The sequence below is a fragment of the Siniperca chuatsi genome, linkage group LG24 (genome assembly GCF_020085105.1).
Source record: "Siniperca chuatsi isolate FFG_IHB_CAS linkage group LG24, ASM2008510v1, whole genome shotgun sequence".
In the NCBI taxonomy this organism is placed as follows: domain Eukaryota; kingdom Metazoa; phylum Chordata; class Actinopteri; order Centrarchiformes; family Sinipercidae; genus Siniperca; species Siniperca chuatsi.
Window position 1 is genome coordinate 9,609,936 of NC_058065.1, and position 27,667 is coordinate 9,637,602.

The window sequence follows — 27,667 nt, forward strand, 5'->3', positions numbered from 1 at the left end:
TGTTATAGTTGTTTCAGACAGTTTAGTATCCAGATGTCTTGATAGAATAGAGTCATACTTTATTTTATTCACATAGACATAAAGCTAGGAACCATTTTATTAGACAGGTTAAGAGAGCACTGAAACAATGCATAATTGTTGCTAAGGCTTCTTTTCTGCAACAGAGTACAGGAACAGTAAGAAAAATGAATGATATGATATTTCAATATTTTTGGTCGGATATATGTATATACCTGTTGGATTTGATGCATGCTTGGCTTAATCCAACACAAATCTAAACTGCAAGAACGAACTGAAACATACTACAAGATGCATCTGCTTCTGTGCCATATGAACTACTTTCAATGCAAGCCAATGCACAGATGCAGTCTGCCAGGGAGTCGAGAGTGGGGCGCTCTGCCACTGATTTAGCTTATCAAAAAATGCTCAGTCTGATATTAATCACCCCCCTATACAGCTCATAGCACGATGCATGCCACATACACGCCTTGCATCCACTCCTCGGTTACTGACAGCCATATTGTACATCGCCACAATTAGCTGCGTCAAGTGTGCGATAGACACTGAAGACAAGACCGGAAATTGGGCATTTTTTCCTTCAAAGTAACCTAAAAATATGAATATAGGTTGAGAGAAACTCTCTGGGTGTACAGAACAAAAATCGTGCAACTTCACTTAGAGCTCTTAGTTGGATGGTTAAGATATGAAGTGAAACTATAGCTCCTACTAAGCACTGTCTTGTTTGTTTGTTTTTTTTTCACAGCAACGTCATTGCATATAATAGTATAAGAGACTTTGGGAGGGCCAAAGTTGCACTGCTTATTTACTACTTCTTACTACTTCTGTCGTAACTATTGTTAATTGTTGAGAAGATAGTTAAGATTGTGATACTAAAAGTCTTCAGTAATATTTTTTTCCCCTCCTCACGTTTCCAGAGGCTTTTATTTTTAAAGTTGAGGCCGGAAGCTGTAGTGTTTTATTCCGACTGGCTCGACACTGGCTCCCCAAATCGCTTTACGGTTAGGACTTCAACGGTTTTTCTATGTCTGCGGGATTTTTTTTCGGTTAAAGCAGTTAGAGATAAGGAACGAGAACTATAACGGATTTATCATCGTGGATATTTTGTTACATTTGAAGATACCAGGCTTTCCTGTCAATTAAAAGATATACTTCGTCCCCCCGGTGAGTTGCCTCTCCCTAAAAGATGAGCTTCAAGTTTGATGTAATAGCGGATGTCCTCGTGTTCGACCAATTCACGTCTTATACGACACGATAGAAATGCTTGTACGAAGTTGTGCCCCTTAAACTACCTGTAAAAACACATTAGTCTTCAGTCACAATTTCTTGGGATGTTTTTGGTTTTGGTGGCAAATGTGGTGAATTAATGATGGCCAACATTTAAGGCTTTAAAACTTCACATGCCATGAGGGAGGCAGACCTTGGCTAGGCTTGTCCCGTTATGTAGACTACACCCACTAGCTTGAAAATGTCAGCCTTTAAACGGGCTACCCAATTGACTTAATGAAGAGTATTTAGGAATTAAGAGTCGTATAACAGCAAACATTGGTGTGTTACCGAGTGAAACTCAGGAAAAACGCTTTTTGACACGACAAACGTATGTATTTTGATTTTTGTTTTCGTCGTGTCATGCCGTTGTAGCTACCAGTTTGGCAGGAGTGTAACAGTTGTTGTCTACCATTTGATTTAAATTGTGGTTAAATTAACGTTACAATGTAACGAAAGCCATCCCTCGGCGGGCAAATAGGCAAGCTAATTGCTTACAAGCTACAAGTGGTCTTCATCTGGAGTAACGTTACAAACACCACAGCTGAAAGGTTCAGCGGGCTTCCTTGCACATTTTTCTTCAACGGAATAAATAATTTTTGTCACTGTTATTCTGTAAGGCCGCTATCATTGACTGTTGAGAGCCTTATACTTTCTTATACTCTGTGTGATGGTAATCATGGTTCTTTCTTCAGTTACCAATATGGAGTAGGGACCTTTTTGATGTTAATTTTTTTAAATATATATTTTGTGCTACAGAGGATTCCCTGGGCATTCATTTAAAAATAAAGTAGGTGGGATTAATGTAGTTGCCAACTTGCCGCTACAGGATTGTGTAAAACAAGAACTGCATGCCACTTTAATACCTCCAGTATTTCCAAGAACTCGGGAATGCCATATGTAGTATCAAAATAGTTTACCCAAATTAAAGGTTTTAACAGGACAGCTGGCTGTTCAATCAGCAGTGTTACGTGAAAATGTATATAAATGTGATAATGACAATTAAAGAATGAAGTACAAAAGTAATCAAAACTGGTTGCTAGCTTCAGTGACAGAGAGCATCCCCTCTGAAAAAGTGTCCTGTAGCAAGACACAATCAGTATGCAGTTCAACCTCACTGCTCAAGCAGGATGGTGTGTTATTGCTCCATCATTTGCTAATAAACTTTAGCTTTGAGATTGTGATACTTTTATCTTTGACAGAGCACAATACCATCAGACCATACACTAGACTAGAGCATCCAGATCTGATTGATGTGACATGTTCACGTAACTCTTAGTTTTCCTGGATCATTTCAATATGGTATGGCAGTTCAACACAGGTCATTACCAAACTTTTAGGCTTGTGTTTCAGCTAGAGTGTACCTAGACTGTTACATGTATTTTACAGAAAACATGGCAGGGAGTTCACCAGTAACAGCAGTACAGGGTAGTAAAAAATCATTATAATCAATAAGTGAAATCGGATGTCAAGTAGTTTTGTCACTGGATGAGCTTTGAGTGGTTTAGGGACATTTTTTTTAGTTGGCATGATATAAGTAATGAGCCAAATTAGGTAGAGCATACAATGATGAGCTGCAGAGTGAAATAGATACAAACTTGAAGTCCAAATATTCGGTAATTTGTGTCACAGATATTTTATCTTGATAAAGTATAACTGATAATCAATGTCCATGAGTCATCACACAATGACTTAACTGTCTTTCAGTTTCTCTTAAACAGTAATTATGTTTTAAGTAGTTTCCCCATGCATCCTTGCAATAGTTACCATATGTACACTATGTACAGCAAAGTGGTAGTGCATGTTAAGATTGAATGCAAAACCACTCCTCTGTGCATCTGGCTGTTTGGGTTTTCTGTGCCTTGTAGTCATTGACAGATTTAAGGATTGGATTCATTTCAGTATTTTTTTTTTTCCAATCTGTTGTTTCTTTGGAGTACTCTGCTTCTGCTCAGTTCAATGAGTGTTTTATTTCCCCTCTCTTGAAACTTTATATTCTGTTATTTTCTGCTATATGCATTATATTTCCCACATCACTAAATTCAGGGCTTGACTGATAGATCCTGATATAAAAAAAAAAAACCTGTTTCAAAGAAAAATGTCTGCTAAATTTAATAATTGAAATGTTTCTTGCCAAATCATCAAAACACAAGTACATAATACTGTACCTAAGCAGCTGCTCATATTGTTTTACCCATGTTTACTGTGTGCCTGAAATAGTCTCTTTCGCTTTCAGGTACTGTGATACAGGTGGTGTTGCAGCCCTGTGACGGATTTGTCCTCTCAGCTGTCGGGTGTGAGGAGGAGAGGAAGCAAAAATGCCGAAACCGGTAAGAGGCTGAAAGGAGCTAAATGAGAGTTGGCATACAAATGTCAGCAGCTTTTATCATACTGTGTTCTACAGAGATATACAGGAATGCAACGCGAAGGGGAAGAAGCCAGGAAAAACACTTGAGTTAGGCACTTTCCCTGCTAATTGATTCAGATTGTTTGATGTAAAAATGGCGTTGCAGTGATACAACTTAGCAGCAGTAGCTCATGTAGCTAAGGATATATGATATGAATCAGAAACATAAAAGCTTCTTGTTTGTTCCTGCCTAGTCTGCTTGTATAAACTGACTCTTTAGAGCTGCTTTTTAGTTGTCTTAATAGTCTGCATGCACTACTGCCGAAAGCTATATTTGTGCATTCTGGGAAGTGGCAGTTTCATCCCCATTGGTGCTCCAAACTCCTCATGCTCCTCTTCCAAGTAAACAACAGCCAGAGTGTGAAATGAACTGCCTGTCCCACAGGCCTTGCAACTGCATCACTGCTGCTATTGTTGCTGAAAGGGTGGAGAGAATGCCAGAGTCCTGGGATGTGAACAACACCAAAACAAAACCAATTTGATACAGCCCCTTCATGGCTGTCCCACAGTTATCATGCTGCATTTTCATCATAAACAGACTTGAGTGGAGCTCACGCACGAGTCTGGGGATATTGCATGTTACAAAATTAATTTTCAGTTTATAGTAAGAGATTTGCAAAGTATGCAATACTGAGTATGGAAAGATTTTAATGTCAAGTTGCTAAAGCTTACATCAGAAACCTTCTTAGGAACTGGGAACAACAGGCTTCAGAGTTTGCCATAAGTGAAGCGCCTCTCCTGTCTAGCTCTAGAGGTGGTTGGTGTTTGTTTGTGTCTGTGTGTGTGTGGGGGGCTACAAAGAGAAACAGCCAGGCACTGATGTCATCCACTTCCCCCTCTTGTCCCCTGAGTCACCAGGGCACCATCCCAAAAACAGCTCCTAGGACAGTGGAGTGCTGGCTGCTCTGCTGAGAGCGACATTTCTGTTGCAGACAATAACTGACAGAGAAAGTACAGCTTCTCACGGGGAGGCACTGACATAATAACAAGGAAACAAGAGCAGTGTCCGTTAGACATGACATTCTCAGGGATTGTTGCCAGACATCAAAACTTTTGGAATAGGCCTCTTATGTCTCAGTGTCAGCACTCATCTGTAACCGAGGCATAAAAACAATTGCAAGGTTGAGTAAAGAGTTTGTTGAGCTAGCAGGGAGAGGGTACTGAATTTGTTTTTCAGTAGGGATTTTGCAATGAAAGTCACAACTTTATAGAACTTCAAGGTTTCTTTTGAAACACAGAAACACATGGTTCTAGTTCACAGTAAGGCTTTGAAGTCAACTGTGAGCACATCCTGTTGTCTCAGTTTTTCCATTCATTTTTACCCCTATGTGGGTGTGCAATTAGCTGAATGGTTAAGGTTGTGGTGATATTACAGGTTAAGTGATAGCCAATGTCAAAATAACACACATAGAGATGGAACCAATTGACTGACTGTGAGATTAATGCAGCAAAGCATTTAAATAACATGCCTTGCCTTTTTAGGTATGTCAATTTTACAGAATTCAGAAAATGTTGAGAATGCCTCATAATGTAGAGCAACAATTTTGTAAATTTTATATGAACATGATAACCTACAGTACTTAAAACCTGGGGTGTTTGGAAGTTAACTCACAGCTATGATATTCGAAGTACATATAAAATAGAATAAACATATAATGTTTAGGGCTGCAACTTCCTACTATTTTCATTATTCTTTAGTCGGTTGTCTATAAAACATTAAAAAATGAGAGCCCAATGTGACAACTTTAAATATATTTTAAAATTATATAAAACAAAGAAGAAAATCCTCATATTTGAGAAGCTGGAACCAGCAAATGTATAGCTTTTTTCTTGATAAATGATGAATCGATTATTAAAATTGTTGCAGATGAATTGTCTTGTTGATTGACTAATCATTCAACTGTACTGCTGTTACTTCCAAAGCTGCTTCATACTCCACTTGTTCATACTCCACTTGCTCTCATCCAACAAGTAAATCAGTGACTAAGCAAGATTCAAGTACAATTTCTCCAAAACTTCATTGCATAATTGAAGTTAAAATAATTAGACTGACACTCAAGATGCAGCTTAGCAACATAAGACATCCTTCTATAAATAAAAAGGGTCATTCAACAGCTGAGGGACTGCATGAGAGAGAGAAGAAGGGGAGATGAGAATTTGTTGTAGTGCTCAGGAGATACTCCGTAGGAATTTTAAGAGGTAGGAAAACAGTGAGGGTTACGGGAAGGGAGGGGCTGCAATACTGGTGCAGGGCAACATTAAAACTCTGTTTACCAGTTGTGTTTGACCCTTCACCTCATTTACAATACAAAAGCTAGGTCCATAATCAAGTAGAGTAAGTAAGGCCCTCCCTTTTCCTCTTTATTATCCCTCTAGTGTATCTTGTAAAATCACTGGAAGCTTTTCAAACCCTGTCTGTACAACAGTTGACTGGACATGAATAAGTAGATTTTTTTTGTCCTCATGTGAAAGGGATGCTTCCCACACAGCGTTCACCTTCCCTTCCCCCAAAGGATGAATGTTTGTGTTTGTAGGAAGCAGTGATTCCTCCTCCTGCTCTCACTCCTCCTTCCATTCGTCCCTTCCTCCGAAGCCTACCTCACCCTGCAGGGGGGTTAATCAGAGGGACAGACAGCTGCTCAGAGCCCAGCACGCCAGATTAGCAGCTCTACTGATTTGAAGTGTGTGTGTGTGTGTGTGTGTGTCTCTCTTAAGGCCTCTCTCAGCAAAGCCCCTCTTAACAGCTTACAGTAACTAAACAGCTGCACATTTAACAAGGGTCCCGTCTGAGTGAGAACTCGTCTTCGCAATTAAAATGGAGAGGGGGATTTAGAAACATCCCAAAAGGGCACAGAGAAAGAAAAAACAAATGTAAATGATACAGCCACTGGTTTTGAGACTCATTGAGATACTCATTGGCCCTCATTTGTTCTCTTGCTTATTAAGTCAGTGCTTTCGTGCAATCTTGAACTATACTCGATGCAACTTGAGGTCTGTTTAGTGACACTGCACATGAAGAAGGGAGAGCAAATTATAGGGTTATGTTTGAGATAGGAGGAGACACAGTGTAAAATAGTCCCTGCTTTAAACTGTGTCATCTAGAAAATGGTCATGTGATTGGAGATGGACATGGAGTTACCCACCGAATGTCCACCGAATGCAGCTGTGTCGCATTTCGGCTCAGCTGCAGCTGCCGCAGACGATCCGCTGCCATTCTAGCAAGTGTGCCAATGTTCACCGAGTGTGTGAGCAAGGTGTCTCAATCTTGGATCACGAAAAGCTCTTCTCTCTGCTCCGCTATCTTTAATTGTCGGGTCCATTTTTGTTGGAGGAGCTTGTGTCTCTGAAGCGTGGAATTCACTTGCGAATGTATATACATACCAACATTTATTGACAATTAACATAAAATGAATACCTAAAGTGCATGTTGTTTGTTACTGACTTTGTCTTAACACATATACAGCAAAACTAGTATATCTTTTTTTTAAATAACGAGCGGGAGAGGAGAAAAAGATGGAAAAGTGAGAGGGAGTTAGTGAGACAGATGCTGCTAATATACACTATTCAGGAAATACAGGTAAAATTACTGTAATTAAATGGTAAAGTAAAGCACAGCCACAAAGCATCTGTTACCACATCTAAATGAGCTGCAAACGTGTATTCAGTATGCTTGCAGACACAAAAAATGTTGGAAAAGATACTGAGAACTTTTATTGGAAATGTAGCTGCTGAAGAACAAGCTTCTTAAGACGCTCTGCTTCTAAAACGCTTCCAGTAGACATTGGATCTGTGATGGAGGTGTGCCAAACGCAAATGCTGCAACTGGAACTGCATCAAGTCAACTTTTAGGATTTACCTCTTGCCTTTTAGAAATTTTTAAGGCACGTCAGTTCACATCATGACTCGCAGGGTCACTCATATGGCATGCCAGCATTAAACAAACACACCTGAATTTGCAAGTAGTATACATGCTTTTACCTGCAGAAGTTGGGCAAATCTGACAACTTGTTAAATGCGTCTTTGTTCTGGCATTACTCTCTTTTTAATGAAAGTAATTTGTCCCTTTTTAAGAACTGTCATGTTGCCCAGTCAGTGTGTCTAGTGCCACCAGACAGACAGTGTCATATAAGGACAGGCTTGCAAAAGTCGCTCCTTCGAGACTTCTCAGTTGTCGGAGTGTGTGATTAGCTGTGTCAGTGCCTTGGCATGTTGTTGTCCCTCTTCTCCTCCCCCTCTTTCTGCAAGAGAGAGCGGATTAACTGACCGTCTGGTCCATACAGGATTCCACCTCTCTGCTCTGTGGGTTGGCTAAGTTTTGGCAGAGACACACACACAAAGGTAAGCCCAACACAAATGCAGGAGAAGGGACATTCAAGACCGGTCACTTGGAAACCCCAACTCAGCACTACATTCTCCATAACTACTCCTGTCTCAGAAAGTCAATGAGGCAGCTAGTCTTGAAACCAACACAGAGTCTCAATTCATCTGTCAGTGAACTGTGAACAGGTTATTCTGCCGATGTGGCTTTTATCAGGGGCTTGTTTGTGCACTTGCAAGAGTAGACTGAGATGTTGCCCTAGTAGTCTCTAAAGTTTTGCCTTATTTGGCTTCATTTAGTGTGATGGAATTTGTTACAGAATTTTTTCACAAAAGACCTCAGCACCTGGATTAAGTGCAGGTCTGTTTTCCAAAGTTAAAGGTCACTGAGGACATAACGCTATGGATTAGTTGTGATGCCATCTTCCACTCCAAATCTCAAATGATGGAGATTCTCCTTGATGAGAAAGTGGCATGAGAAGAGTACAAGCAGTTAAATGCAGTTATCGCACCATGTTGTCTGAGACAACTGTAACACTTTGGTTATACTTAATTTTACAAGAAGTCTAGTAGATCTCCATATTGTACGTAACACGGCAGTACATTAAGCCTTTGCTTGTCCTGTAGCAGATGTAACTTCAAAGTAACTTGTTGGGTTTTTTTTTTGTTTTTTTTTTTAAATATACAGAGGAGTAAAGGGCCACAGTCTGTTTACTCCCTACCAGAGACTCACATGCAGGGAGGAAACAGTAAATCAAGTAATATGTGAAAGACCCTTTTGTAGAATTTATTCATTGCCCAGGCTCAGTCACATCATATTGTGTGTGCAGGACATACATAGTGGAAAAAGAGAAGGGCGGTGATGTCAACGCTTACTACCCTGCTAACTGATTTTTTTTTTTTTTTTTTTTAATAGTTCCTCTTGGTTGAAAGTTTTATAATAGCCTCTGATGGAACTTTGCAAAATCTAATTGTTGACTTCTTGTTTTTCCCATTTGTTTGTTGTGGTTGATGGCTTATAATTGGATTGACATGAATCCATAATCTGTTGTTTGTGTTTAAGTATCTGCATCTAAAAAAAACTAACCAGAGTCAAGAGCTGGTTTTCCTAGTTAGCAGTAGCTCATGTTCTATCATGTAACAATATACTTAGCATCCTCATTGAAATGATGGTCTTGAGTGCCATGAGTGATCTAGACTCACCTGTAGGAATCACACAAAAAAAAGTAAACTAGGATTGAGAATTCTCCAACCTAAGAGTGGGACTTTATTTAATTTTGAGGCTTACTAATCACAGTCTCAGCAGTATGTAGAAGTTTTCATTTGAGACTAACTTAGAACAATAAAGTAATGACATGTTTCTTGTATTGTTATGGTGAGTAGTCAACACATTAAAATATACAATTTGGTGAGGAACTAACAAAATAAAACACAGCAAATAATGTCACTGATATAAAAAGCTAGTTTCACCCAGATAAAAAGGCATACACAACTGCATGCTTGTGTACACCTTTTATCATAGCCAAATGGTCTGGTATATTCATGCATCCATGTGTTGCATCATTTTTAAATCAGGTTATTTACAGTGAAATAAATGTTTTAAAAAATCGTTGCCTGAAAAGCCATCCTTTTGTGAATCCATTTCTTTTTCTTTTTTTTCCTCCCCTGCAGATAACTGGCATGTATTGCAATGTGGGTTGATTTCCCAGACAGGGATTTAGCCTTGGTCTTGATGTGGACTAAAAATAAAGTGCCTCTCCAAGTGGAATCTTCATTGAACGACACATGCCAGAGAGATTTGGTCTCAAGGAGCACAAAATATTTGTTGTAATGTAGCAATTGCATTGATTGAAAATTTATGGCAAAATACAATCATTTAGTTACTTCAGACTTAATCTTTTCTCGGGAAGCTGGCCACATTTTCCAACCAAAATAAAGCTTGGCCTAAAGCAGGTTAGATTATGAACATGTGGGATACAGTTTAGTCCATTTTTAAAATAATGTTATATAAATGGACTGTCGCACATTACAGTAATAATTGTAGGCCATGCAGGAGTGTTCATACGAGATGTCTATAGTGTGGAGAAAGTGCTGCAACTTTTCATGGGTAATTAATGAGAGGGAGACAGTGGCAGATACATTGTGGTCTGAGCTCCATGTGGCATGGGTGAGTCCAGCTATGTGCTGTATAGACACAAGTTTCATGGATTATTCATTGCAGGGATATTGAGAGAAACAGAGAGGGATGAAGGCAGGAGAGACAGTGAAGAAATAGAGAGGGAGAGAAATCCAAACTAAGCGTTCCTGAGGTTTTGTGCATAATTGCTCAGACGAAAAGGAAGGTTCTTTTTCTGAGTTTCTTCTTTCTGTGTCCCTTCTCCTGTCCCTTCTTTTTTGTATGGTTGGCTCATCTACAGTAACCTCGCTGTAATTTAATCTCAAAGGGAGTACACCCCAGATCATCTCTCTTACTTCCTGTTGCTCTCTATCTCACCCGCTTTTTTTCTCCTCTCTTCTTGCACTCTTGCTAAACTGTTTGCTTTTGCACTCTGCCTCTCATTTGGCTTCTCGCCTTCCTCTGCACCATGTGCTTCCCTCAAGTCGTGTCTCAAGTTGTTAACCACTACTGAGGCAACATATAATGTGTGCGTAAGTGTGGGAGGAAGGATGTCGAATGCCCTGGAGGTCAGCCTCGCTCTGCTCTGTGCCATCAGCTGCTGCTAGACCTACTGCCAGTGCCGTTTAACTGGCCACAGCCAATGACTGAGTTTTACTCTCTGCTCCACCCTAACAGAGGCCCTTGACTAGTATAATGCCTCGAAAGGTGGGGCTTGCTCACCCTGGCAGTGCAGGATGGAAAGAGGGAGAGAGACACAAGTTTACACAGTCCACTAAACTTAGGATTGAGGGAAATTGACACATTGCCCTCATACTGAGCAAACAGTCTTCAATTCTCTTCTGTAGAAATTCTGTAATTTCCTGGAAGATTGTTGCTCGACTGAGAGAGTTAGACGACAGCCCTTATGCATTGCCAGTTGTGTTGGTACATACATGCCGTGTGCCACATCCTACAGTATATATTATGTTTAACTTTTTATTCCATGACAGACAACAGGGTGAATAATGCCAGAAGTAAGCACAGACAGCACTCATTGCTACCGCAGATCTGAAAGTATAAATTATATTTCCTGATAGTAGTTTTTGTATTTTGCTTTTTGCATTTATTTGATAGTATAGCTACAAACTGGAAATACAAGGAGAGACAGCACACATGCACAAAGTCCTCAGCCTGATTCAAACAGCAGATTTCTGCAGTTATGTGGTATGCATCGTAACCACTGGGTCACCGGATTTCTTATTTACTCAGTTTTTTTTAGAAAAAACTAACCAACTTTTGAAAGATATGTCAACGGGGGAGGCGGTACTTTGTGACAAATTGGTATGACTACTGTATATCTATGACGGATATTGATGACGGATACACTTTTTTACTCACCAGAAGTCATTTGGTTTTCAGAGCTCTACATGAACCTGTCGCTTAGTGAGACACTGTGTACATCTCTTTATCTAACGGAACCACTGCGGGTGTTTCTTTTTTTTACCATTCCTTTCTGCAGTATTCAAAACCTATCCGCTTACAACAACGTGCTTAAATGTCCATATATTTATTTTAACCTGTATTTCCGAAGCGTTAGTGTTGTTTACTGAAGCTACAAAAAAAGCCTCAAGCTACTTCACAAAAATCCTCACAAAATTCTTAAAGTGGTTAGCCAGTGGAAAACTATAATTGTGAAGCATCAACAGGATGTGTGTTTATAAAAACTTAACTGCACCTCCAAGCAAAGCTAAAAAGAAAACCGAGTTTGCTGCCGGTAATGTTGTCTGATTAGTGATGGAGATTAGTGGATGTTTCGTCGAGATTAGAAAACTAAGGCACTAATAGTAATGATAATAGTAATAGTAATTGTGACCTGTAATGAGTCAGGCATCAGTGTTGTAGCTAATGTCTCAATGTAAAATCTTTGTCTGTGTAATATGGCAAACAAAGTTAACATCTTGTTGTTTGTTTTCTAGATAAATGTCCGTGTGACCACCATGGATGCAGAACTAGAGTTTGCCATCCAACCTAATACCACAGGAAAACAGCTCTTCGACCAGGTGAGCATGAGTGACATAACCACAAATGACGACTGGTTACTGCTTTCCAAAAGGCAAAATCTGCTTAAGCAGCCTTTTAGCGTTAGAAGTTGGCTTTGGGTTCCTACTGAATTTACCTTAGTTGTATGCACACACAGTTTTTATTTTCAGTAATGGATTATAACAGACATGTTGGGTGTGATCACTTGGTTTTCATCTTTGCTGTTTGCTGCCTAAAAGAGGAACAAGAAGCAGAGATTTAGCAGTTTCCTCTTTTAGGAATTTCAGTATAGGTGGAGAACTTTTTTAGAAATTACCTGAAAACACTAGTGTTGAAGCACTTCATTTTCACACAAAAAGCATTTTCAAATTGATTTCAAAAATTTCAAATTAAGCTGGTTTAGTGATGATGTGGTCTGAATCTTGATTTCCTCTTAAGATTATTCAGCAGAAGCACTTGGTGTTTGTTCATCTCAAACAGCTTGCCTTCGCAGCTCCATCTTGCCCTACCTTAGTCAATTTAAGAAACTCCTACAGCAGTTACATGAGCAGCATGTCTAGATTTAATAGCACATCTAAGAATGATTATTCTAGCACCACCAAGAAAATCAATCGAGCCTATGGTCCCGTCAGTCACAAAGCAATTCATGTGCTCCCACACACTCCAAACAAGTAGAATGCATCTAAACGGACTTGAGTAGCCTAATGTGAAAAGACTGCTGCATGTTAGGAAGAAAGTGTGATACCAAATGTGATATTTGAAATTTGCTCTGAAAGTGCTAAATGAAGTTCAGTTACAAGATTTTGTTTTCAGCTGTGCCTCCTTTTAATCATAAGACATTTTTAAAAATAATGGATACATGGTGAATCTTTCTGGCTTTTGCAGCTACCAAACAGCCCTTTAAATGACCCATTCTGTGTCAAGCTGTGAAAAGGAAATCAGCTTGGTGTCCTTTGAAATCCAGCTGGAGGCACACAATTTACAACTAATGTAAAATTGGTAAATGGACTGCACTGGTACACCTTTCTAGCACCTTTCTAGTCTTCCGACCACTCAAAGCACTTCACACTACATGTCATTAACCCCGTTCACACACATTCATACATTGATGGCAGATGCCAACTGCTCATCAGAACAAAGAAACTAATCATTCATACACAGTCACAACAATTTGGGGTTCAGTGTCTTGCCCAAGGACACTTCATGTGGGCTGATCTTCTGATTAGTGGAGGACCCACTCTACAGTACCTCTAAGCCACAGCCGCCCCAGAGGCTGCCAGTGTTGTTGGTTATCATCTCATTTATTGTGCTAAAATTATGTATGTAGGTGTCGTGTACTAAATTGGTACCGGTTCCTGACTGGCCAGTACCAAAATATTCAGTATTTATGTAACGTTAATTCATTCTAACTTCCCTGGCATTTTCAAATTCCCAACCGTCCCCTGATGATGATGATGAAGCTGCCGGCATCAGCCGATTACGTTTGACATTGCATAACTGCATATTTACATTATTCAGTGCTCTCCAGTCATGGCTGACAGGGCAAAACGTTCAAAAGTATGGGGACACTTTGCATTTTCATTAAATTTAGTAGCTAAATGCAATATATTTAAAAAGTTAGTTGCGTGTAAAGGTGGTTAATAGTAAAGTTAAGCAGCAGCAAACTCGTGAAACACTTACAAATATAATTCTTTAAATCTGAAGCAGTGCAGCGAGTTTGACTGCTTTAGCAAAGTGGCTGCTGCACAGTGCTACCTCCCGGCCCCAATGCTGATGGGATTTGCCAAAAATTTGCTAAAAAGATTTGCTAAAAATGCGACTGTCTCAACCTCGTCAAGGTAACACTTATCGTTATAAAAATAAGTCTGTAGTTATTAACCAAAAAAATCTGCAAAAAAGTAATAATAAAATAACGGTTGAAACTTTTCACATCTTTTCATGTATCAATAAGTATCAATAAGTCAAATAATCAGTATCTATCGGTATCAATGTAATCCTAACAACACCCATCACTACGCTTAATCATGATGTCCCTGGTTCAATTCAGGCTGGGGTCCTTTGTGGCATCATGTCACCACCCATCTCTCGTCACCTGTTTCTTGTCTGTCTATCAAATAAAGGCAAAACTGCCATAAACAGAATTTTAAAATGATGTTTATAGCACCTGTAATAATTCAGATTTCATTTTGTTTTATTCTCAGGTGGTGAAGACGGTGGGACTGCGGGAGGTCTGGTTCTTTGGCCTACAGTATGTGGACAGTAAAGGCTACATTACCTGGCTCAAACTCAATAAGAAGGTTAGTCTTCCTCTGCTTTAATCTACTCCTTTGTCATAACCATCAAAACACTTTTTTTTTCATTTACACACTTTTACGCTCTTTTTCTTTCTTGTACTGTCTCTCTGCCTCCGCCGCCTTTGTCAGGGTCTTTCACTTTCCTTCACACTGTAGTATGTTTGTCTTTCATCCAGCCATTGTCTGTTGTTGTCTGGGATTTGCCTAGAATCTCTGCTGTGGTCTGGAGCCTCAGAAATGCTCTTTAACAGACTTCCTCTCTCACTCAGGCCAACACACCCTTCAGCCTTAACACCCCTGCTATTACAGTGTGCCTGTGTTTGCATGACAGAAAATTTCCCTTTCTCTCTCTCTCTCTCGTAGAGTGAGAGTGAGAGTGAGAGAGAGAGAGAGAGAGAGAGAGAGTTGGGCAGGGGCTACAGAAAAATGTGATGAAAAATTGAAATGCTGTGAAACCAGTGTGTGTTTATGAGCATGGATGGATGGATGTGTGTGTGTGTGTGTGTGTGTGTGTGTGTGTGTGTGTGTGTGTGCGCGCGCGCGCACGCTGAGGTTCTCCAGCCAATGTAGACCAATGCAGGGCTGTCGGCGTGATCTGTGACTAGCAGTGCTCCAATGGAAACTATTTTGTATGTGTGTGAGCAACAACTGTCCACATAAAGTATGTACAGCCCAGCCCAGTAGCACATGTCCCCAAATATCAAAAGATCTGTTCTGACTGACAGTGACTAGATTACAGAAGTGTTATATGATGAATATGCTTGTTGATTTAAGGAAATTATGAAAAGGATGATTCAAAATCAGCACAATTCACACAACACACCAAAGTCACAAAGCTTTGTTGTGACTTGTTCTTCCTTCCTGGTCACTCACTGAGATGTAGCTGTGACAAAATTTCTGATTTGCTGATTAGTGGATAATCATGTTGTCTTTATTGTCCAGGTGACCCAGCAGGACGTGAAGAAAGAGAACCCTCTGCAGTTTAAGTTCAGAGCCAAGTTCTTCCCCGAGGATGTCTCAGAAGAACTAATCCAGGAGATCACCCAGAGACTCTTCTTCCTACAGGTAACAAGCAACTCACTAGTCTCCATCCAAACGTAGTGCAAATGTTCATCGAAATTTCCAGAAAATCGGCTAAAGAAAATGCAAATATTAGGAGATGGGCACATCGAGAGAAAAAATTGGTGGTGCTAATTCTCCAGTCGGTTGCAACTAAACCATTGCAGAAGAAGAGTGTAATTGAACAATGGTGAACCATGTGGAAAAAGTGATGGAAATATTGCATTTATGTTTATTTCATGTATTAATTTGAGGAACATTACAGACTCCTCATTGGTCCACAGATATCTGATGTTTTAGTCTCTTCAGTGGAGCGGGAGCTTAAGTGATGTTTAAGTCACATGCCTCTCAATCGAGTCTATGATCCAGTCAGCCACAAGGCAATGTGCTCCCACATACTCCAAACAAGTAGAATGGCTGGTTGTGTTACCCCTGTGGAGCTGTGATGTTTTAAGTCACATGCTTCAAGAATGTCATGATTTATTTACTAAGTCTGTTTCCATTGCACTTTGTCACATTTTGTTTTAAACAATACAACAACTTTTCCACCACAGTGAAGCATAAACACTTTTTAGCGATATTTTGACTTTTCTTCGAGATTCAGTTTTTTTTTTGTTTGTTTGTTTTTTTTGATGCCCAAATTAATAATGCCCATAAAAACAGGTGACCACACTTTTGACAAGACAAATGGTGTCAGGAAGAGGTTTTAACTTAACTTAACAAGGTTAGCTAACAGCTGGACAGCAAATGAGAGTAAGAAGCAAACAGTAGATTTTACTTTGAAGAAATAAAGTACATTTTTAGTCATTTCAAAAATGCACATTATCATATTGTGTAATTCATTACCTAGCTTCGCATGAGTAGGCCACACCTGGTATATTTTATTTGAAAAGGAAAAAGTGTAGAATAAATTCAATAATTTCCATTTGTTAACTCCTTCACTCCCTCCTGGTCTGCCAGGTGAAAGAGGCCATCCTGAACGATGAGAACTACTGTCCCCCAGAGACAGCTGTGCTACTGGCGTCATACTCTGTCCAGGCCAAGTATGGAGACTACAACAAAGATGTCCACAAGCCTGGGTACCTTACCCATGACAGACTGCTGCCTCAGAGGTACACACACACAAAATATGTCACAACTTATATTAATCTGCTGTGAGCCAAAGTGACTGCCGGTGAAGAGGGAATGTATGGGAGGTGTCCCTTGAGTTTTCACACACACACACAGACCAGATCTGTTGAAACCTGGAATGTGTGTTGTTCCCTGTTGGAATTTTCAGTGATTTCTTCTCGAGGAAACAATTCTGTGCTGTTTAACACCCCTTCAGGTGAAGTCATTGTGTTTGTGTGCACAGAGTCCTGGAGCAGCACAAGCTGACCAAGGAGCAGTGGGAGGAAAGGATACAGACTTGGCACGAAGAACACAGAGGAATGCTCAGGTATGCGTCAAACTTTCCTTTTCATATTCTTCACTTGAAACCCAGAGAGAGACAAAGAAAATTTGTATGAGTATACGTGTTTGGGCTTGTTGTGTCATGTCAGGATGTGGAACTATTTCATTGTCTGTGCAATTTCTTAATGTAGAAGGCTGAACAAGGCCAAAAGTTTCCACACTCTCTGAGAGCATTGACCTACCTTTCTATTGGAATGTGTGATTTCATTGTATGATTAGGTGGTCATTTGCTTTATATTATAAAATGACTTCATCAATATGTTAAACTGTTTACTTCATAAATACGTTATAAAACTGTTTAACTGATGTTAATGTGGACATTTTCTTATAAAACCTATATAATATAAAATCTTCTAACTCCTCCTGCTTTTCTTCTTCTCTAGAGAGGACTCTATGATGGAATATCTTAAAATCGCCCAGGATTTGGAAATGTATGGTGTCAACTACTTTGAGATCAAAAACAAGAAGGGCACACAGCTGTGGCTGGGCGTGGATGCCCTTGGCCTCAACATCTACGAACATGAAGACAAGTACGGGACACAGACGCACACACTAACAGATTTGTTGAGTTTATTTACAAAATATGTGATGCATTCTGGGGAAAAACTAAAATTCAGCCTAATCCTATATTGCATTGTTAGCCTGACAGTGAAGACTGTTTGGAGTTACCTTTAAGGCTGAGACACGTTAACCTCCGCTTTCATATTCAAATACCAGTAGGTGTCATGTTTTGGTATGAATCAGAATGAACATACAGACACATGCTTGCGAGGGGCTCAGAGCTATGGTTTGCAGTTGGATACTAAACAGCAGCAGACATGAGGACAAGTGAGGAGGAGGCTTATGACACAGCGTGTCACAACCGATGTGTGTCAGCACGTGTTGTCATAATGGTGGCTGTTATATCTTCTTTGTCACACAACCTCACCACAAAATCAGAGGCAGAGCCGTATGTCTTATTTATAAGCAAATAACATAAAACAGATTTCATAAAAGATTTTCAGATTTTGCATAAAGTTGAAATTACTATTATCAGTTCTTAGCTCACAACTAGGGGCAACTTTTAGCTGGATTTATCACATAGTGAAGCCCTAGGTTGGTGCATTGCAGTAACTTCAGCATTTAGATTTTAGACAATAATAAGCAAAACATAATAGTATGCTTCTTTCATCTTGTGTCTTTGCCTGGAGCTTTTTTGTATGGAATTTTTTAGTATAGCTTTTAATATGTTTTATAGATTTTCAAGGACTTACGTCATCCAATACCCAAAGGACAGGATAATTATGTGGGTTCTGACTGTGCAAGCTCTTTCTGTTTTCATTTCATTTGGCCCCATTTAAATGATTACAACCAACTGTGTAACATCTATACTGTATATCATCATATGAGTGAGATGCAAATGTTTAAAGTGTAAATTGGTAACCACTTTTGGCCATTTATGTTTTTTCAGGTTGACACCAAAGATTGGCTTCCCCTGGAGTGAGATTCGAAACATCTCTTTCAATGACAAGAAGTTTGTCATCAAACCTATTGACAAGAAAGCACCTGTGAGTGTCATATTCATCAAAAATATATAAAAGTCAACAAATATCTGACTTTCTGTTTAATGTATACAGAGAACGTGTCCTGCTTCACATTAAAGGATGTATTTTCTGCCCCTCTCTTTTTAAAAAAAAAAAAAAACATGTAGGACTTCGTGTTTTATGCCCCGCGGCTGCGCATCAACAAGCGGATCTTGGCATTGTGTATGGGTAACCACGAGTTGTACATGAGGAGGAGAAAGCCCGACACCATCGAGGTGCAGCAGATGAAGGCTCAGGCCCGGGAGGAGAAGCATCACAAACAGATGGAGAGGTACTGCTCAGGAACACTCTCAACAATGTTATAATTTTGTTCCTAAGGTCATAGAAAAGCCTTCTGTATTATATGAAATTATGTATATGCCTGTTAAGTTTTGCAGATCATATGAAATGTATGGAATTTTTTAAAGTATTGAACTTCATTGTTTTTAAGCAATATATTTCCCGTTCAAAATGTTTGAAGTAATAAGTGCACTGACCTAAAATAAGACCTGTAATTTCAATTAGTCAATTTGGCAAACTGACTTTTGACAGTACAATATTTTATGCACAAACACTTCCACTTGAGTATTTAAGTCAAATGTCAAAAGTAGCTGCTAATAAAGAGAAGTAGCTGCTAGAGCTTCTCCACTGGAGGGCAGTCTTGCCTCTTGTACATACATTATCTGAGGCAGGAGTGCTGGAGTATTTTATTTAATTAAAGGTGCAGCAGCTTCAGCTAAGTTTTTTTTATTTAGGTCAGAATAAGAATACTGTGTTTCTCTGTATTTGTTACTATCAAATAGTAAAGCTTGTTTATCACTCAAAAATACTCAAGTAATCTGAAACATGTAATTGCAAAACTACTCAGGGCTCAGCTGGAGAATGAGAAGAAAAAGCGAGAGTATGCGGAGAAAGAGAAGGAGAGGATAGAGCGTGAGAAAGAAGAGCTCATGGAGAGGCTGAGACAGATTGAAGAGCAGACGATGAGAGCTCAGAAAGGTACCCGTTTTTTCTTTTTATCCATCCATCTGTTCACTTATCTTTGCTGCTGCCCCCCTCCTTGTGTCTGTCAAATTAGAGAATCTCTCTAGGGCTGTGAGTCAAGGCCAATCATGTCTATTCATCATGCTTGTGTAACCAGAATTAACTGAAAAGTTGATTGAAGCCATATCTTTTTTTATTCCTCTGGTTGTTTTTACTGTTTTTATTTATTTCAGAAAGACCTGTTTTTACTTAGTACCATGTCCAATGACATATTTAGGGATAATTATACATCAGTACTAAAACAGAGGTCAAACATAATTAACAAATCACACTTTATGTATTTGTAAATGCACCCTCAGTTCTGCGCCTAAATCAGTAGTATCTGACTTGACCAATCACTACCAGCAGAGATCATACTGAGGTTTGAATTTGAAATTTGTAGAAAAATGAAATTAAAGTAGGAATTATGTGTTACGTGTTTGTTTGTCTGCCCTTCCACAGAGCTTGAGGAACAGACTCGCCGGGCCATGGAGCTGGAGCAGGAGAGAAAGAGAGCGAGGGAGGAGGCCGAGCGGCTGGAGAGAGAGAGGCAAGCGGCTGAGGAGGCCAAGGGAGAGCTGGCCAGACAGGCTGAAGACCAGCAGAAGACCCAAGAACAACTGGTGTGTGTGTGTGTTTGTTTGTTTTACCTGATGGTGTGAGCAGTTACAGGTTGGCTTATGTGGATATTCACAATTCAATTCTCTGTTTAAAAGAGTCTAGAGTACATTCTTGTGTGTTTAAATGTACAGTATGTGTAACAGTAGGATCTCTATTTTATATCTCTATTTTATCCCAGGCTGCTGAACTGGCTGAGTTCACAGCCAAGATCGCTCTCCTGGAAGAAGCCAAGAGGAAGAAAGAAGATGAGGCCACAGAATGGCAGCACAAGGTACAGGACTCCTCTTCCCCCGACATTGGCTTCATTGTGTAATCTTAGATCAGAAATTAGATAAACATGCAAATGCTTGGAAATCTTTCCAACCGCTGCATACTATGGCTATGACAATGTCTATTGTCATCTCTGTGTCATTATATTTTGAAGTCTTTTTAAAGAACAAATGGAGTCACTTGTTAGAAATGAAACTTTGGGGGTATTTTAGGCCTTTATTTTAGATAGAGATGACAGGAAGTGAGGGGGAGAGAGCGATGCAACAAAGGTCCCCGGCCGGACTCGAACCAGGGATGTCTGGGATCATCATCTTAAACCCTAAGCTACAGGGGCGCCCCAGGTGGACTTAAATCTATTCAGAGCATCTGCACTGCCTTTGAGCTAAAAATCCCACGTAGTTAGTATTTATTACACTATGTCGGCTGAATCAAACTTAAACAGGATTTCTGTTGAGTTTGTTTTAAAAGGAAACATGTAAATTATAGTCATACCTCAATGGCATATATGCTTCTAAAAATAAACTCTTACTCAACTCTTTCCATCCTATGGAAATATTTTCTAATTTAACATGCATAGCTAAGCCAGTTCATAATGCATACAGAAGGAAGTGTCTGTTATCATGGCCCAGTCCATCTTTCACACACAACTCTGTGTGATGTTTGCAGATCAGGTCTGTAGGAGGCAAGTTGCACTTCATACTATTTTGATTATAACTTGTGCCATGGAATACCCTGTGGACAGTCACAGTGTAATCAACAGCAGATTTGTTTACATTCAGCACATAACATGGCAGATGTCACAGTGCCCCAGACATTCAGCTGCGTATGATGATCTACCACCGTAAACACTCTAACCTGTCTGGTGTGAATCAGGTATGTGTCTCTGTCTTACACTCTGCCTCTCCGTGCCTTTACCTGCAGGCTCTGTCAGCCCAGGAGGACCTGGAGAAGACCAAGGAGGAGCTGAAGACTGCAATATCAGTGGTGCCAGCACCTCCGGGCGGCAGTGCTGAGAGCGAGCATGATGAGCAGGACGAGAACCACGCGGAGGCCAGCGCAGAACTCTCAAATGAGGGCGTCAGCCAGTTAGACCTCCGCAGTGAAGAGGCGCGTGTCACTGAAGCCCAGAAGAACGAGAGGGTCAAGAAACAGCTGCAGGTGAGCGCAAGGGGTGAAAACCTTTAGGGTAGGGTTGGAAAATGGCGGTCAAATTTTGCCTGCCAGTGAAGTCTGACATTTTTCGTTGAAGGGCTATATCAAAACGTTTGACACATAACAACATAAATTTCCTTGACAAAATGATAATTACCCAGGGAACTACTTTTCCCAAGGTCAAATTAACTTTCACACTCAATATAAAGTTAATTTAAATCCCAAAGAAAATGACGTGAAAATACCATCTAATCATTGTACCCCCATGTGGAGAGCGACCTGCCGTTGAAATGAGGTCTAACACTTCCCAGATGAACTTTTTTGAACATTTAAGGCGTTTTCACACCTATAGTTCGTTTGCTCTGGTCCGAATCAGTTTGTAAACTTGGAGCGTTTTCCCCTTGGTTCGGTTTCTTTTCACACAAAGAAAAATCCAAGCAAATGGAAATCCATCACTACAAACAACGGGAGAACGTTCACTCCACATAATAGTCAGATGCGTCTGATACAGGAAGACGTGTGTTCTGGACTAGTGCATATTTTTGTGAGAGAAACATTGCTATGCAATTTAACATGGAGCAACAGCACAGTTGGCATTTGCTCATAACTGTGGTAATTATCTGGACAATATACCAGGCAAAACTATACCAGCAGAATGCCAAATGCATTTCAAGGAAACGTCTTGAAAGTACTATATTGCTTCACACTTTACAAAGAAGACAGGCTGCCTTCAGATGACTGAGCAGAATAAGGGAACTAATATTGAGCATGTACAACGACATGCTAGCCATCAACATGTTAAACCGAAGACGTGTTCGTGCGTGATATGTTAATGGCAGTTTGTGGTATTTTGTTCGGATCACATTCCCACCACAAACAAACCGCTTTAAAGTTTGGGACCCTTGAGAGGTGGTGGTCTCGGTGCGGTTGTTTGGTCCACACCAGAGTTCTATTGACAGCTATTACACCAACCCCAAACGAACCGTACTAACCGGGCAAACGCACCAGGGTTCGTTTTAACCGAACCAGACAGGTTAGGTGTGAAAGCACCCTTAATTAAACAATATATATCTCTTTAATCTAAACAAAAAATCATGTCATCAGTTTTATTTAACTAAATGAGATTTGCGTCTCACAGACACAAATAACAACGGGATTATATTATTTTCTAACAGCAGTTTTGTTGCAAAGAAGAAACACCAGCCAGGCAATGGCACATAAGGGTAAGATAAGGCATACTTCTCTGTCCATTCTTCTTTAAACTCCTGCTTTTAACAGGAGTAGATGTGCTGGCTTAGACTGTAGCCTGGCTTTAAAGCAGACCTACTGGTAATTCAATCAAACAGATAATATCAAATCTCTTCATATCTTTCACACCTTTAAATATATTACAGGGGCTGTAGATCTAAGCTGGGCTACTGTATAGGCCAGGACTTGTACTGAAGCTATGGCAAGAAGAGTTCAAATATCAGCTAAATCGTTTTATTAATCCTAATTTACAAAAAGATAGCAAACAAAACAAATTTACATACAGGCCTGTGTCTCCACTGCACCTGTAAGCCTGCGTTGGGCTCCCCAGGATCTGTGCTGAATAAACCGGCTCGGCCAAACCTTTGTAACTGCCGACGCCTGCTTCAGGGTGTAAAATAAGTTAAACTGTTGCATCTCATTAGAAGGAGTTATTTGTTCAGTAAACATTAAATACATTTTGACACACATAGATAATTGTAGCTGTAGATAAGTTGCTTTGCGTCAATCAGATGTTTACTTTTAAAATGGTTGATGCGTATTTTCCCCTTTTTTCTCTTCTGCACCTGTGTCCTGTTTCTTTTTTCCCTCTTCTCCTCTGCAACCTCTTCATTGCCCCACTGTTTTTTCCTTTCTTTTTCTATTCTTTGCTTCTTTTTTCCATCTTGTCGCCTTTTTCCTTCCTCTTCCTCACCACCCTCTCATCCTTCCTTCTCTTTGATCTCTCAGACATTAAGTTCAGAGTTGGCTGAGGCCAGAGATGAAACCAAGAAGACACAGAACGATGTGCTACACGCTGAAAATGTGAAAGCAGGCCGAGACAAATACAAAACGCTGCGGCAGATCCGACAGGGCAACACAAAGCAGCGCATTGATGAGTTTGAGTCCATGTGAGAACAGCACCCCCGTCCCCTCGCCCCTCTTTGCCTCAGGGGTACCTGCTCCCGAACGTTCCCCTCAGCGGCTGCTCGATTTTCATGGACAACAGTTGCTGCCGTCCATGTAATCCCACTAAGTCCCCCTCAACACCCCCAGGCTTGAGAAATCTTGAGAAATCATCTTGTCAAACTTTGCCAAAGTCCTGCTCCACATCTCCACTCTGAAAGTTACGGATATCTCCCTCATATGGAGCTGCCTACACGTCACTCTGAAGAAGCAAATATTATGTGTAATTCTTATGCACAGGGGAAAAGAGAAACTGTAAAACCAAAATGGAAGCAATTGGATTTTTTATTTTGAGCAAACATGGCCATACAATACGGAGCCCCGTAAAGGTCCCGGCAAGAATTTTTTTTGATGGCTCCTTTTCTATTTCCTTGCAATATGTTTTGCATTACCTCACAATACTTTTCTTCTTCTATTCCTTCTGGGCCATATGTCTCTTTGGAAGGGAAGCTAGTGTGGACATTCTCAAGTTAATGCATTTAGCATTGTTTATGGACACCTTACCATATGATGTCCATTGCAAAGAAGTTATCACATTATCAAACTTCTGGGTAGGAGCTGTATGTAAGGAATATCAAATATTGCTCCACACATATAGCAACAGGCCTTCTACCAAAAACCTGTTTTAGCATAAACTGCACACCTGTAATTTTGCCTCTGGAGACGTCTCCTTTTCCTCAGTGAAACCGCTCTGGGGTTCAGTACAGTAACTGTTTACGAATGAAACCGACAGCATCCTGCAGATTACTGTACTGCTTTCTTCTGGAGAGACCTCTTGATCTAAGAATTTGTTTGTTTACTTTAATTACAGAACCATGCATGCCTATTGAGCAGTAGTACTATATCAACATACTTAATGCCCAGTTCAAAGTAAAATTCAATGAGCTGATATACTGTTGCGTTGCGCTGGGAGCAGCTGAGAAATAGACATATGGCTCAGAAGGAATGGAAGAAGAAAAGTATTGTGAGGTAACGCAAAATTATTGCGCAAGAACGCAAAATTTATTGCGAGGGAATGTAAAAGTAGTCCTCAAAAAAATTCTCACTGTGACCTTTAGGGGGCTCCATAATAGAAAGCTACTTTACTTTTTTGTTTGTTTGTTTGGCTTGAGGACTTGTATGCAAAGGTCTAGTGTGATTCCATGTCTTCAGTTAAAGATTACCTGTCCTTCTCGTTGTTTTTAAGTTGTTTCCTTTTGTTGTTTCCTCCTTCCCTTGCTTTTGTTTGACTCGTTTTGTTCATGGTGCCCTTGTTTGTAGTTGTCTGTCGAACACATTGATGCTAGGTTTAGTCCCAGGCTATGAATAAACCTGAATAAAACTAGACTGGAGGTTGGGGATAAATTAGGTCACTATTTTCATTCAGCGTCAAAGTGCTGCTGTTACATTATGTCAAAGCATACGACAAGCTAGTTATGCTAATTCTCTTAGCATCTGCAACTCAGAGAGCTGAGCTGTGGTCATTTCACTCGATTCAATCAGTTCAAAGTGTTGTTTGAATGTTACATTTATAGGTTTATATACAAAATGACACTGCAGTATTTTAATAGTTTCATTTCAGGCTGAATATCAAGAATGGCAGGTTTTTTTTCAGATTTTGATGAAAATCCTTTCTGTGAATGAAATTGAAGTGAATCGTAGGGAAAAGAGCCACCCAACTTGTCAAACGGCAGGTTTTGATGAACGAATGTAGCAAAGGTAACAAAGGGAAAGTGTTTTTTTACATGCAGAGGTGATAGAATAGCATGTAATGAGCTTGTGCCACTGAGCTATCGCCCTCACGCTAAAAAGTGTTATGAAGATAAGCTAATTGGTAGTTGTGTAGCCGTGTGTGTGTTTTCCATTGCATCCCAGTGTTTCATTCCCAGTCACCATAGATGGTTTTCTCTGCCTACCAGCTCACAAAGGAGCCCAGGGTATTAAATGGACAGACAGAGGAACCGAGAGATGAGTACTATGTCCTGGCTGTTTGTCTGTCTGTCCAACCGTTTGAGTGTATCTGCGAGTGAGTGAGTGAATACAAATGTGTACGTGTGGAAGCGGAGGCCTGGCACCTCTCTGACTGGGGAGCTTATGAAAACATCAGTCCTTGACCCAGGACAAATCTCTACCTCAGTAATGTTAGCAGTGGTGACTGCCAGTCAAACACTCAGGGTGCCCCCCCCCCCAAAAAAAAATAAGGTCATGATTTTATTTGGTTGCTGTTACATCTTTGGGTAGGCTACGTTTTGTCAGAGCTGAGTTAATGATTTCAAGAGAATATTAAAGGTCTATGTAAAACATACCTCCTAAGTGAGGTTGAAAGTGTTATTTCTTACATTTGAAGCTAGTTTTAGTCAAGGGTCTCTCCCCCCGGCCTTGCTCAGATGTTCTGGTTCATTCTCATTTTGTCTGAAAAAAATCCCAAACAATGAGGAAGGTGAAATAAATAATGCTGCGCATATCAGAATGGAGATGTACTGTATGGAGAGAATTTTCAGATAAAGCTAGGTCATTTTGTCATTACCTGACAGAGTCTAGTGAGGCATTTGGTTCTTAGGAGCCACAAGTTGTTGGTGGTGACAGGCTGGGTCTACAGAGCCGCCTGGACTCGAGACTCGTTTAAAAGAAGGCTCTCCTGTATAATAATTGAAATGGCCTTCATTGTCTGCTCAGAACTTCACAGGCTTGTGAATACGTAAAGAGATGGGTTATTAGTAGTTCTTAATGTGAAGGGACCTTGCTATTGTGATTTATGCAAATCAAAGGCCAATTTTCTTCCCCTAAAATGTATTATAAATTCTCATCTAACAACATTGCTCAGACAACAAATTGACTCCATCTTTTGTGGGATGGAAAATATGTTCTGGGGTGCATTTTTGAAAAGAATTTTCCTTTTTTTTATTAACAATATGATGAAAAATGTTTATGGTATTATTTGTTATGCTATACTTGACAGCTGGTGTAGGTTGATATTTTTTTAATAGTCAGAGTTTTAAAGTTAAAGCACTTGTTTGAAACAAGACACTGAAGCCTGCCTTTTGTGTTTAACTTCACAGTGTCCATTGTTAGTGTTGTTTGCCATAGCAGGTGAAAAAATTATCCTGTGCTTCCAGCTCATATTTTTGTATTGTGTTCAAAGACCCTAAACCAGCAGCACGCATCGCTGTACTGGACAGCTTCATTGGAGGGGAAAACTCTTGTTGACACTCCCAAACCCCCCACATTCAAGCTGTGAGGCTTCAGTTAGACTGTCTGTCTTCACAGCAGAATGTTATTGGCCTCCCTGTCTCCTCCAATGAAGCCAGCGTCTGTGATGATGCCTGCTCTGGCACCAGCTGTCACGTTTTGCCGTTTCTTTTTTTTTTTTTGTATTTTTTCCTTATGTTCATGTTAGTATTCTTTAAGATAAAAGGCACAGATGGATTGCAGTCCTTTTCATTGGTTCACAAATAAAAGTTTTAAATTTTGAGCATGTGTTTGACCCATTTGTATTCTTTAATATCACAGATTTAATGGTGTTGGGAAGTATTCAGGCTCCTTCAATTTTGGACATTTTGTCGTATTATAGGCTTGAATAATTCATCTACATTCTGTAAAATACCCCAAAATCAACCAAAAAATGTTTAAAAATATTTTCATATGTATTAACAAAAACTTTTATCTTATTTATACATCTATTCAGACTCTTTATTCAAAACTTTGTTGAAGTACCATAGGCAGTAATTAAATCTTCAAGTCTTCTTGGTTTCACCTCTACCAGATTTGCGTCCTCAGTAAGGCTGCAACTAACAATTATTTTCATTATCAATGAACCTGTCGATTCTTTTCCCGATTAATCATTTGGTCCATGAAATGTCAGAAAATGGTGAAAAATGCCCATCACAATATCCCAAAGCGACATCTTAAAATGTCT

The 27,667-nt window shown here is 39.9% G+C and overlaps 1 protein-coding gene across 3 annotated transcripts; it reads left to right on the top strand.

Annotated features, from left to right (window-relative positions):
* The first annotated feature begins 965 nt into the window (after window positions 1-965).
* Window positions 966-27,223, top strand: LOC122871845 (radixin-like). Of its 3 annotated transcripts, none has more exons than XM_044187295.1 (15): window positions 966-1,182; window positions 3,521-3,614; window positions 12,083-12,166; window positions 14,348-14,443; window positions 15,383-15,505; window positions 16,460-16,611; window positions 16,854-16,937; window positions 17,335-17,481; window positions 18,402-18,498; window positions 18,642-18,805; window positions 19,382-19,512; window positions 19,999-20,159; window positions 20,336-20,428; window positions 21,349-21,585; window positions 22,755-23,462. In XM_044187295.1, exons 2-15 carry the CDS (start codon window positions 3,603-3,605, stop codon window positions 22,809-22,811), a joined length of 1,638 nt encoding a protein of 545 aa, XP_044043230.1. In that variant the 5' UTR covers window positions 966-1,182; window positions 3,521-3,602; the 3' UTR covers window positions 22,812-23,462. The 3 variants fall into 3 exon arrangements, with proteins under 3 accessions (XP_044043230.1, XP_044043228.1, XP_044043229.1); XM_044187293.1 differs by lacking the exon at window positions 22,755-23,462 and adding an exon at window positions 23,557-27,223 and having other exon boundaries at window positions 967-1,182; XM_044187294.1 differs by lacking the exons at window positions 966-1,182; window positions 22,755-23,462 and adding exons at window positions 1,575-1,615; window positions 23,557-27,223.
* Window positions 27,224-27,667: the final 444 nt, after the last annotated feature.